The sequence below is a fragment of the Aythya fuligula genome, chromosome 8, assembly GCF_009819795.1.
Source record: "Aythya fuligula isolate bAytFul2 chromosome 8, bAytFul2.pri, whole genome shotgun sequence".
NCBI lineage: Eukaryota > Metazoa > Chordata > Aves > Anseriformes > Anatidae > Aythya > Aythya fuligula.
In genome coordinates, this window is record NC_045566.1 from 19,771,770 (window position 1) to 19,785,509 (window position 13,740).

Consider the following 13,740-nt stretch of genomic DNA (forward strand, 5'->3'; position numbering starts at 1 on the left):
CAGACAACTTAAAAGCATTTTTTTAAAATTTCATGAAAAGAAAATACTCAAATCAGTTGGGGGATGGGTGGACACACGCACACACACACAGAAGCTCAAGGTTTTATTTGGTTATTACATGGTTATTAACCTGGAACTTTGAAGCTTTATTGGTAACCTGCCTTTGTCTGGCTGTTTTTGTGTGCAGTTCCTGAAGATACAAAATACACAAGATTGTACATCTTTGCTTTCAAGGAGTATAAAAAAACCCTTCATGCTGCCTTTTCGGGGCTGGTACAGAAATTTATATATTATAGTGTCAGTAATTATATAGTCTTCTTACAAAAATTGATAGTTTGACTACTGAGCTACGATTTTATGATCAGAACTAAATAGGAGAGGAAGCAACTGGTTATCTGTCACTTTTGAATATTAAATAATTCAATGTTTTCTATACAGCTAGTATCAGAGAAGTGAAACTGCGTTTCCCAGGACTACATAGCAGCACGGGGGAAGATGTTGGCCTTTCTTTATCAAGTATCACATTTTGAATTTCATATAAAGCGGCTTTTATAATCAGTTTTGATAAACTACCTGTGATGGTGAAGGCTAATGGGTGTGGGCTTTTATTATTATTATTATTATCATTATATTTTATTTTAAATAGAAATTAAAGTGTGCCTTCTTGCTGGCAAATGAACACCTATCGCTGGTGAAACCGTGGCCCTGTGTTATATAGGCGTGGTGCCTGGGAGCACTGCTTTGTAGTGAAATAATGAAAACCTTAGACAGCGTATAACTATCAGTGCTGAGGCTGTGGTTTCTGTCTTACATGTGCCGTACTGAAGAAGGGGTGTCCCAGGACCCCCTGAGCTGTGTGAAGTCGCTCAGACGCTAAGACCAGCCATCGCTGAGCGTTTGTCCTAACTGCAGAGTGGGTACCCCAACGGGCTGCTGGTTTGTGTCTGTCACTGCCAGATACTTCTGTGATCCCTTCAGCAGAGTTGAGAAAGAACAGATTAACGTTTTAATTTATTAAACTTCCTCAGGAACCAAGTCAGGAACAAGCCCACTTCCTCTGTAAATCAACATGCAGATGAAGTGTGAATTAAGTAAAATATTGTGCCTGGATTTTTATCTTCTGTAGAGCCACAGGGAAAGATTTGGAAAATTTTTGGAATTAATGATTGTTGTCACATTGTTTGCATTTGTTAACCCTTCAAGCTGTGACAGTTTTAATAAACCTTACAACACAGCTGACAGGGCTTGCTAAAAATCAAATCTATTTCAGTAAAAACACATTAAAAACAAGACTGAAGTAATGAGTAGATATAGATCTGTGCTGAAACTTCTCTCATTATTCCCATGCTATTTACAAAAGTAAAGCCAATGTCATATGTGTGAGCTGGAAAAGGCTGGGGGGGTTGTTTGTTTTCCTTCTTATGAATGCAGGCAATGTGACTGGCGTGCAGACTGCGTCCTTCCTCCTGCCCGGTGCTCCTTGCATTATGGCTGCTCGGGAGCCAAGTCTCCTTTTGGAAGTCTTTATCAGCCACTGCTCCTTCTTGCAAAGAGACTGGAAAGGATTTCTTTCTGAGGCTGTTACAGTTGGGTTTTAAGTGGCTTAAGATGAAGGAGAGTGGGCTGTGTCTCAGGCTGCAGATGGAAGAGACTCGGATTTGAACATGTGTGTCCACTTGGGTAACACTGGTGTGCTACCTTTGGGGCTTGCTATGCTGAGGAAGAAAGTATGCATGGGTTAGTTGGTTTAAGGCCTTCCACACAGTCAGGCACAAGTTGCTATATAAAAATCTTTATTTTTAAAATGGCATATATCAAGACTGTTAGGGTCTGAAATGTTGTCATTAAGGAGCGTGTCCCAGAATAATGTTACAAAAGCATAGCTACATTTGTGCAGTGTTCTTAAATCAAAGTATGACATGTACCTATACGTACAGTGTGTGGAGAGTCTCTTATCTCCTAAAACAGATGTTACTTTAAATGTTGTGAGGCAAAAGAAAGCTAGAAAATTAAGGTGATCCATAACCTAGAAAAAGGTAAGGAATTTTAAGTTGATTATCTGTGGAATAGAAATGACTTTTCTGCATCGAGAAGCATCTGCTGACATATCAGCTGTTATCATCATCTTCATTGCAAAAACCTAGGGTGTGCAGTAGGGTTAGCTCAGGTTTTCTGGCCCTGGATGCTTTGCTTTTATGTATTTAGGTGAATTATGTAAATCCATGCTAAAAGAAAGTTTAGCTTAATTTGTCTGATGACTACTGCCGTGTTATTTTTCAGTACTAGAAGATAAACTAAAAAGAATGAAAAAAGGATGTAGTATTTGATTGGGTGCTTTATGGATGAGCAACTTTTTGAAGTTGTTGTATGTGTGTGTTTGAAATGTTCAGATTATTATAATTAAGATTTTAAATTTATTTTCTAACTGAAGGCCATAAGAAGCATTGGGTGTTGGGATATAAAATTTCAATCAAAAGCAGAAATATTAGAGGTATATAACAAAATGTTCTATATTGCCACAGGGATACACGAGATGCTCTATTATCTTTTAAAGCTATACAGATTTTATAAGAATTCAAGTGTGGATTGAGGAGAAGAGTATTTTAATAGAGCACATTCAAGAGGTTCTTGGAGAGACACAAGATTTAACACAACCCTTTACACTGTGTTGTCCAGCTGTTCCTGTGAGCATCCATAATTTATGTGTCTTCCATTCATAGCTGCAGCTTGTTTATCCCGAAAATAACAAGGCTGGTGATAAATGCTCAGCATGAGCAAAGAAAAAACTGCTTCACAGCAATCTGCAATTCAAGATAACTTATGTGAACAGAAGGTACCTTTTTGGTGATGTTGATAAATGTTGTGATCCCAAAACATTGGGGCTGCTTCTGTTCTGAGATGCAGGTGAAAAGTTGCCGAAGATGAGGGATCCAAGCGAATGACCTAGTTGTGCCTTGCTGGGGTGAGACAGCTCATGTTGTATCACAATATGTCTCTGAATTATTTTCTCCATCGCTACTGAAAGATTTTAGCCACTTACTAGTTGATGTTCACTTGGTTGATTTTTCTAGGAATATAGTTAATTTCCATAATGCTTGCTTAACACCAGTGCCATCTGCTGTATTTGAGTAGCAGCATAGTCTAGGCAGCTTTGGCAGTACTGAAAAACACTTCAGAAATAACTGAAGGAAAAGGATCACAAATAGGAGAGTGATATTCTGTGAACAAATCCAGGAAGCTAAGCTAATTTGGGGACTGTTTTTAAAAGACAGGGTGGTGCAGCCTGCCTCTGCCAAAACACATTCTGTTACTTTGTACTTGGAACTTGAGGTTGTGCTGGATTTTTTGATAAAATACGTAAAATCAGAAAGTGAACTTTGCATTCAGGTGCATGTTGGAGAGGGGCAATGAAGGCAAAGGCAAGGGCCAAGGCTGTGTTGTCACTGGGAAAGGGACATCATGAATAACGAGTGTTGGGAAAGAGATCAGATGGTGTGGGGGCATGCATTTTCCTTGTGTTGTGTGACTGGGGGAACATGCAGAGGGGAAGGAGACACGTCTCTCTCAACAGGTGTTCTGAGCCCCTCATCTTGTCTCTTCTGAAGAAACTTGGGGTCTGGAAGATTTCTGCTTCTCTCAATGTGTCTAATGGTCATCCCATTTCCCTGTGAGAGTTGGAGGACCTGTCTGTCTACAGAGATCTGAGGTCTCTTTTTCCATCCCCTGATGTGGATTCAGACTCTTTTCTCTGTCCCTATATTAATCAGGTTAAGAAAGAGGGAAAGGAATGTCAAAAGGCCATCAGATTTAAACCTCTGAAAACCAGAAGAGCCAGTACCTGATGTTAGTAGATGGCTTGGTCAAGCAAATGGAGAAGGCATGCTGCCAGCCCATAACCAGCTGCCAGTGAATTAGGAGCATGCCACTGCAGAAACGCCAGATGTCAGGGAGCAATTTGATATGTAGAAATGACTTAAAATCCCACGGCTGTAATGTTCGTTCTTTGAAAACAGTCACAGAAGCTGGACAGAAAAAGGGCTAATCTCATAGCACGCTTGACCTTCATCCAGCCTTAGCAACATCTTAGAAGCAAATTACGTGAAAGTCAGCCAAAGCATCTAAATATTTACTAGCACTCCTAAATCACATTCATTTCTGTTAGAAGCAAACAACCAAAGAAAATGTAATGCAAAATCTTATTTTCATGGTTTCCTGGTACTATTACTCACATGCCTTTTCATGCTGTAAAATACAGAAAAATAGCACAATGAATACTGAATCCCATGGTACCATTTTTAATTATCTCCATGGTACCTGCTTATCTAATAACTCAGTCAACTGGTCTTAATTGGGTCTGTATATTACCCACCACATTGTAGTATCAGGATGGAGAAATGTGCATTTTCTTTGCTTCTTTTACGTGTTTATAACATTTCCTGCTGTGAGTTTTTGTTGGAGCAATATATATGGGCGCACTGCAGGAAAACCAGTTTGCAAAGTCAGCTGTACCTCATACTCTAGCAGTAAGATCTTTTTGCAATATTTCTTTTCTCCAAGATAACTGTTTAGTAAGAAGGCTGTCCATTGCTTATACAAACCTTGATATTTTACACAATAATAAGATCATGTTTTTGTAGCTTTTAGTTATATGAAGTCAAACCAGAATTTGAAAATTAAGTTTCTTTTGACCTACTAGAGCAAGAGCTGTGAAGTAATTTTCCAGTGGAACTTAGCAATTCTTTTTGTGTGTGTCCATGATCTGCTAGGTTAGCAAGAGCTAATAATTCAAAGGGTATGTTAGTAGCTAAAGCAATAACCATGACTGAACACAAATGCACGTAGATGAGCTGTGTACAAGTGCAGACAGTTTTTGTAGCAAGAACTATACCTTTTATCTGGTGCCTTATTTGAGTGAGTTGGCCTTTCTTTCCTTTAGTTGTCCTGTTGCTGAGCTTGCATAAACACATGAGCCTATGCATCTAAGTAAAAGATCCAAATTAACGTGCAGATCCCTGCAGAGTGTGCTCCAAGTTTGCATTACTTACAAAGAGAAATTTGAGCTTCAGAGCATGTATTTGTGGTGTCAGCAAAGTAAATATATTTGTGACATCCCTAAAATTTGTTGTGTATTCTCAACATATTACAGTTGCCAAACAAATGTTTTGCTGAAAGCAATCCAAAACATAAATAGAATTTTAATTCTCCTTTAGAGTTTGTAACCCCAATTACCCTCTACAGCTCTTTTGAAAGAGTGTGCAGTCAAACACATCATTATGAAACACTTTCAAATAATGAAACAATGTCAAATGAACTTCAGTGGAATAGCTAATCTCTCTCTCTTTTTTAAAGGGGAAAAAAAATGGAAAATTCAGTTATTAGAAAACTAGCACAGGTTAACTGGTTCTTGATGACATGTCATGTGAGTCTGGAGACTTCTCAGCCCATCCTTAAGTGCTTATACATTCTTCTTCACTTGGTGTGGAGCTTCAGGGAATGTTGCATCGATATCTTCCCTACTTCCCACTATGTGTCACTCATATCTAGGAACAAAGCCACAGATAAGGGTGCTCATGTTAAATGAATTTCTCATACATTCTTTGAAGAGATTCACTTCCTTTTATTTGTGGAAATGATGCGGGGGTGCTGCCCTGTAACCAGAGGAAGGTCTGTCAGATGGTTTGGGCTGGAGAGGGATTATTGCTAGTATTTAATGTAGCCTAACTTCCCAACAGGCTTCTGTCAGCTAAGCAAAGCTTTAAAATGTGTGATAAACTCCAAAGAAGTCCCCATGACAAATGTTGTCCAGATACTGTATGATTAAATTGTTTGGCCTAACTCTTCTGTCTTCTCTGCGCCAGGCTGGTGAGCTTTGGCCTGTATGAGTTTACTGCTTCCTCAACACCCTTTTTTCCTGTCTCTTGGCAGATTTGCTAGGTCAGATGGATAGCTGTGCCTCCTCGCTTCTACAGGAAGCCACTAGCACCCTTTCTGTTGCAAATCACACCCAATAAGACCACTTTAATAGGCTCTTTGTCATCTTTGTTTGTTATTCCTTGTTCCCAATCCACTTTGAGGTCTTTGCGGAAGTCATCTCGTTTCAAAGCGCACAGCAAGTCGAACTGAGGGCACCTCAAGGAGGGCTTCTGTCTTTATGGGGAGTCACAGCTGCAGAGGGTGTTAGGGAACGGGGAAAACCTCTCACTAGAAGAAGGTTAACATAATAATATTTCCACTTATTTTAAGCCAGCCTTGATGTCAGTGTACATGTATCATGCGGTTGAAGCATTACATTTTTAGAGTCTCAGGAGATATGGTTTCAGGGTTTTGCTCATGAGAATTAGCTAGAACCTGATGGAAAGTACAGTCTTTTAACATAAATTTAGACAAATGGGTACATGATAAGCAGGAGCCTTAGAAGGTTGTAAGGTAGCACAAAGGTTGGGAAAGGGAACATTTCCATTTCTCTTACCTCCTTGACTGCAGAATAGCAGAGTTGTCTGCTTTGACATGGGTTTGTTCGTTCTCCAGAAGTCCTGAGCACGAGCACTTTCATAGACCTCCTTGAGGCCTCTACACAAGCTTAAGAGGGTTCATAAATAACACCTGCTGGAAGAAAGAAGATACTGTGCAGGTGCTTGACTGGACAGATAAGCCTCTAGACAGGCTGTCGTAGGAGCTGCTGGGCTTTCTGCAAAATGCTAACTAAAAGTGCTGTGGAGGAGCATATCCACACACTGTGTTCCTGGGGCTGTTGCCCATGGGCTTCATGTCTGAATCTGCACACTGTACACCCCTCCAGCATGCGTGCAGCATCAGTGAACCCCTTGGGGTGCAAGACAAGAGAATGGCTGCATGAGGAATGATATGACACAATGATAGGCCCCCAACCATTCCTGTGCTCTAATAACAGTTCTGGTTTAGAATCCTGAATATTTTTAATTTTGGCTGTTGCATGTTAAACAAGTGAGTGCTTAGGTAATTATCGACAACTTTCATGTTTGCAAGGATGTTTTTAATATTAAGATCAGATCTTCATGACATTAAAGCATTTGCTTCAAAATGGGTTAAACATAGGAACTTTGGTTTTAAAGAGTAATTATCTAAAGCTTATTTAATATGGGCTCACTCCTCTTCCCAGTTGTGGATGATTTGTATGTACTTTCATTTTTCCATTATAAAATTGCTGGAGGGATATTGCTAGCAATGATTTATATGTCTGGTACACATTGGTATTTTTGGTACTTCTGCTTCTAAAATAGATGGAGGAGTTTAAGCTGAATCTTATAAATCAGTGTGTTGTAAATAAAGTAGGCTTTTAAATAAGAGATTGTGGGGGAAAAAAAAAAAAAAGAGTTGAGCTAGCCTCCTTTTTCATAATCATAATCATTAAACTTGGCTATATCAGAACAGTCTTCCATGCGCTAGGAAAAAGTCATTCAAGTATGCAGATCAGTGGTTACACAATGAGTTGTTAAAATGGGTGGGTAAGGTGCTGCACTGGAAATGTAAAGCATTGTGCTGGAAATCCAAGCACCTGAGCAGAAGCCACCTCCAATTCACCCAGCTGTCGACGGGTATTCATCCTTAAGGTGCAGAAAGTCCGAGCTGGTCAGCATGGAGCTGCCGTTGCCTGCAGCACTTGCTGCCTCTGCTCTGCAGTATTGCCTTGGTGTGGGAGTTACCTCTCCTGTGGAGGAAAGGGAAAGGTGCAAATTGCTTTCTGTTCTCAGGAATAATGGGGTGCCAATGCAGTTCTGTATAAACGTCTTAAGTCTTTTGGCTTTCTCGTTTTTGGGTGTTTGTGGGTTGCACATCTAATGTAACGTTAGGGAATCTGTGAGCCACCCTGGGCATGGTGAGGCAGGAAAAAGAGCTGGGGATCCTCAAGGCAGGAGGAAACCCATTTCTGCCACATTTGTTCTCCATACAAAGAGTTATGATGAGGAGAAACAGGAAGGAGTGTGATTAGTGTGAATTCATGAACAATTTGAGTTTCAGGCAAGTCAGAAAAAAAATATTTAAAAAATAAACGAAGACTGGTTTTGTTTTGTTTTTTCTTTTTTCTTGCTAATGCCGGAAAATATACAGGACATGAATTCCTCAGTAATCCAACAGTTATGCATTTTACCTAGTCATAAAATAACTAAATCTGATCAACCAGTTAGAAAGAAAGCAGAATGTTTGCCATAGCCTGTAGTTGTGACTCTCATTTATACATTGAATGCTCATACTGAATCCTCTCTGTTAGTAAATAATAGTTGTTAATGTGTCATGACTGTGCACAATGAAGTGATGGCTTCAAGTGGATATTTGGAATAAAAGTGGGAGTGCTGTGAACTTAATTCACTGCTGCTGGTGCTCTGGTGTTAAGTGTCATGACTGAAATTCACAGCCAGACTTTTTTTCTATTAAAATTAAGTATAAAGAGCAAAATAACTATTGTATTTGAAATATTTGTTATCCCCTTTGGAAAGGAGTTTCCCATGAATGTTTTCTTTTTTTTTGGTTCAGTCCTGCTGCAATTGTGACCTCTAGTGGAAAAAGCCAGTTTGTTATCATAATGATGATGCATCAAATTGCAAAGTAATTCATTGTGTTGCAATATTCATTATGGCTGATGTAGTAGCATTTCCAAGACTAATTAATGGTAAAATCCCTTCAAGGCACTGTATGTATGTAATGTCAGTGTCACTTGCGTGCAAATCTGTTAAGACATTTTTAGGTATCTGCTCTGAAAGATGTTACAAAGAAAGATTTATCTTTCCATTAAAGAAACATATAAGAAGATATGTTAAATATAATCCAGGATATACGGCATTCTGAACACGAAGGACATGAGGCCCACATGGCTCAGTGCCAGGTCCTGCACTTTGGCCACAACAACCCCATGCAGTGCTACAGGCTTTGGGCAGAGTGGCAGGAAAGCTGTGCAGAGGAAAAGGATCTGGGGGTGTTGGTGGATGCTTACCTGAACATGAGCCAGCAGGGTGCCCAGGTGGGCAAGAAGGCCAACGGCGTCCTGGATTGTATCAGGAATAGTGCAGCCAGCGGGACCAGGGAGGTGATCATCCCACTGTACTCTTCTCTGGTGAGGCTGCACCTCGAGTGCTGTGTTCAGCTTTGGGCCCCTCACTACAAGAAGGATATTGAGGCCCTGGAGCGTGTCCAGAGATGGGCTACGAAGCTGGTGAAGGGCCTGAAACACAAGTCCTGTGAGGGGCAGCTGAGGGAGCTGGGGGTGTTTAGTCTGGAGAAGAGGAGGCTCAGGGGAGACCTCAGTGCTCTCTGCAATTCCCTGAAAGGAAGGTGTGGGGAGCTGGGGGTTGGACTCTTCTCACAGGTAACCAGTGATAGGACTAGAGGAAATGGCCTCAAGTTGCATCAGGGGAGTTTCAGGTTGGAAATGAGGAGACATTTCCTCTCAGAAGGAGCAGTCAGGCACTGGGACGGGTTACCCCCGGAAGTGGTGGAGTCACCGTCCCTGGGGGTGTTTGAGGAAAGGTTGGGCCTGGTGCTTAGGGACATGGGTTAGTGAGTGACGTTGCTGGCAAGGTAATGGTTGGACCAGATGAACTGGGAGGGCTTTTCCAGCCTTAATGTTTCTATGGTTTTATGATAACACGGCAAATAAGAATTACATAAGGTATTTTTCATATTTGGATGATCTTGAAGCTATTTATAAAGTTAAATTACCCAGGTAGGTAGGCACAGTTGCCACTGCCAGGCAGAGGGGGGTGCACACAGCAGTGGGGCTGCTGGCCCTTGGCTGGCTGTACAGTAGGACCCCAAGAGCACTTTCAGCTAAGGTGCTCTAAAGGGGCATCCTTCAGTGTGTGCTTCCTTGGCTTCTGAGAAAATCTCAGGCTCTCAGTTGTCAAAAAGATGCTGAAAAATAGCGGAGGAATGGAATTCCAGATTTTTGTATAAAACAAGTGGAAATGTAGCCTTTTTCACCCCTCTGTAGTCAGTAAATGAAGTGCTGTGTGCTTTCTTTGATTTTTAAGTGATTAGACATTGTCACTGTATCATTTACTGAATGGATTTCTGTATACATGTGTTTCCAGCTTTTGTGAACCAGAAATCAGACTATTTGATGCAGATATCGATTTGCTGACCTATGAAATGGTTTTGACTTAGGCTATTACCAGGTGTATTTTGTACTTGTGTTTTTTTGTTGTTGCTTTAATGGTGTGTGTGAAAGATTTTACATGATTAATCTTGGCTTTCGGTTACTAGGCAAAAATCTTATCATCTTATCATTTTCTTGAGGACCTGCTTATGACAATATTCTGCACTGTTTGTGAAAAATATTGGGAGGAACCAAAAATCTGGAGGGATGTCCTGTGACATGCAGGGCACCTGGCTAATGACAGTGAGATTCCTAAAGCTCCCAAGAGCCTTTATTTTCTCCAGCCAGGAGTTTGGAAGCTGGGCCTTGGGGCTTTAATGATGAACTTTGAAGTATAGCAGAGAAAAGAGGCATTCCCTAGGGATTTGCAGTATCTCGTTAAATATGCTACATAATGATAAGTAATAGGGAAAAGAGATTTGTATATGGGGAATGATTGAAATCTCTTTCTTCTTATTTTTCAGGGCATGAACATAATCTTTCATGTAGCCTTGGCTCTCTTAAAGGTAAGCCATTGATTAGAAGCTTTTTTATTCAACCGTATGGAATGTTTTCTCCAGCTGAATGTATTGTGTTGAAAGGGAATGATAACGGTGGGACTTCTGGGGGAGGGAGCAGAGGAGAAATATCATAGGTAGAGGTGTCTTCGGAATTACACTTACAGTAAATTTGTTTTTATTAAACTTAATCATGTTCCAATGTTCCTGGAACAAGGAGTGCAGTCTCAGGATTTAAGTGTCTTCCGTGCAATTACTATTTAGAAAACAATTATGATTCACTTCACAGGGTATTTCTTTTGTGGCTGGATTCTTTCATATCAATACGCAAGAAAAGTAATTGAATATTATTTGGTATTAAATGTATTTGTAATGCCAAGAGAGGAATGGAAGCCTTTTATGAAATGGGTAACTTCTACCTTTCATTTAGGTGAACAGCATTTACCTAAAGCACAAAAACCCCACTGACCTCTAGGTAAACCACTGGTCCTTTGGATGGCAGCGAGACAGCTCAAAAGTAACTTATATCAACGTTCACAAGTTGTGCAGTTATATAAACTGGCTTTGAGACTGTGGGTGTACACCCAGAGGTCAGAACAACTCCTCAGAAAATGTGATGAACGTTAGAAAGGACTAAAATCCTTAATTCAGACAAGTTATACCGCAAATTTATTTTTCAAGCCAAGTTTCTTTTAACAGACAATGCTCAGTCTTTTTATTTTATGTACATTCCACAATACACTGTTTTTCCAGTTGAACATTTCTCTTTGGCCTTTCCAGGAGAGGAAAATTCAAGGAAGTATTTTGTTAGTGTTATTATAAAACTATTTTCTAGGCTAAGGAGTTTTAAGAGTTGTTTTCTAATTCTGCTTGTAGTGATTCTTCTTGTGCTTATGCAGGATTCTCTATCTGCCTCTTTGGTAGTAATGGGCTCTAAATGGTAAGGGAAGTATTATCCTGATAAAATATTTCTGTATCATAGCCAAAAACAACTGTGAAGAAGATACAGCTAAGTAGGCTAGGATTCTAAATCAGAAGCGTTCACATCAGAGCACATTTCCAAGTGTTACCAGCACAGGGCTGGTGATTGTCTATCATCAAATTAGCATTATGAATTGCTCTCAAGCAGGAATTGCTGTTCTGTTAGGGGGTAAAATAATTTCATACCTGGAGACCTGAAATAATTTTTTCCTGTTCAGATGTGTTCATAACCTCTCTTAACCATTAAAGACAATGTGCTTTATTTTACTGGTCTTTTTAAATTGAAGAAAGTGAATACGAGTGCTGCAGAACAACAGCTTTAAAAGCTGTGAGTTTCTAAGGCGTGCTTCTTGCTGATTCTGAAACAGATGAGAACAATTAGTAAGGATTTGTTCTATGTTAAAACAGAGCTATATGTTCTCATCCTCAATCTCTTATATTAGTTTCAGTTTGGAGGAAGTCATAAATCAGAGGAATATCTGAGTCTTTACTCTGCAAATGCCAATTTTCTCACATTTTTGTGAAGTGTGTGCTTCTCAGTCCCTTACTAAATAACAACAGAAAGCTTTTAGATTGATCTTCCTCTTACTCAGTGCAGTTTCTCACTGTTGCAACCAGCTGCTTGTATTTAAAGTGAGTGGCTGTTGGTTTTGAAACGACAGTACTACTTCTGTGACCAATTACCCATGACATCTCAATGCAAAAAAAAAACCACGCATTTAAGACACGAGAGGAATCCTTTCCCTTTCCACCTCCCACATACTGAGCATGTTTGCAGCAATGAGCAGCTAGCAGATTAAAGCTCTTCAGCCACAGAGGCCATCATTTGTAATAGGGCATTAATCTGATTTATCAAAGTATAAACAGAGTCTTATTTTTGTGTAGCTTTCCAATGCCTGTCGCTTCAGCAGGCACTGCTCATCAGTGTGCTCACCAGTCACGCTATCCAGCTGGTGGCAGCATTTTGCAGTTTGACATTAATCATTCAGTTACGTCATGTTGAGACTGCACCTGAATTAACATCCAGTGAGCTGAGCTAATAGCATAGACATTCCTTGCTTTTCATTTGCTGAGCATCGGAAAACATGGTGAATTCAGCACTGGGGTGTGAGAAGAGCCCTAGTGCTGAGAAAGGCAGCATAGACCAGTGTGGTTCAGAACAAGTCAGCAAACAACATTGTATTGGTGTTTTCACTTACAAAATCTCCAGTAAGACTTAGTTGAGAGTGACAGAGCAAAATGAACCATTCCAGTGCCAGCATATTTTCTGGTCTCTTTTGTCATCAGCTAGTTAGTTTCTTTGTCAGAAAATACAAAATAAACATGAAAATCTTCACATGTGGCAAGAAAGAAAGAAAGGAAAAAAAAAAGCAATAAGCTTTGTTTCAAATTTGCATATTTCTGTAATTATTTCCGTAAACTTATGTTTCTGATCTTGCTACCTCGGGAAAAAAATAAAAAGCTAAATGCATGCTTTAGTTTGGAATTAGCAAAATGAGGCAAGTATTAAAATATGTGATGTGGAAAAATCAGGTTCTAGGTTAGGTTACTACCTACTGACGAGGGAAGAAAGTTTCATAAACTGGAAACATAAGAAGTAACCACAGGTTTTTAAGGTAAGTCTACGTCCTAATTTTCTTTCCAGGGGATGCTCTACTCCTAGCTTGTGGTTTGTAACACCACTCAACGGCTAGGTTGTTGAAAGTTATTTCATCTGTGTAACCATTAAAAATGCATAGCTTAATGCCAGAGAAAAGCTATGGTTTTCATTGGTAAAGTACATGATACTCAAATTGAAATGGGTAGAAAATAGTAAGAAACAAATAAAGTATTTGTTGTTTATCATCTAGAGCTTCACTTCAGTAGGTATGTTGTCTTACAGTCAGCACTGCTATGTGTTGGTCCTTGAACTCAGGCAAATGGGAGCAGCATTTCTGATAGGGGCTCTGAGGTCTTAGGCTCCTGCTCTAGGCTATGCTCTCTGATGGTAACTGTGTGTTACATGAACAAGGCGGTGGTGGTTGTTGGTTATTTCTGTTGCCACCTTTCAGTCTCCGTGCTGTTTGTGGCAGTGTGTGCCTAACAGATTAGGAAGAATACCAGTTACACTGGCAGGGACAGCAGGTGATTCTA

At 40.0% G+C, this 13,740-nt stretch overlaps 1 protein-coding gene across 4 annotated transcripts in view; it reads left to right on the forward strand.

Moving 5' to 3' along the window:
• The window catches only part of RABGAP1L (RAB GTPase activating protein 1 like), a 248,515-nt gene that overhangs the window by 158,380 nt on the left and 76,395 nt on the right, over window positions 1-13,740 (forward strand). For all 4 annotated transcript variants that reach the window (XM_032192057.1, XM_032192060.1, XM_032192059.1 and 1 more), the window contains one exon: window positions 10,594-10,635. In XM_032192057.1, coding sequence (XP_032047948.1) covers window positions 10,594-10,635 — 42 coding nt within the window. The remainder of the gene's footprint in view (window positions 1-10,593; window positions 10,636-13,740) is intronic.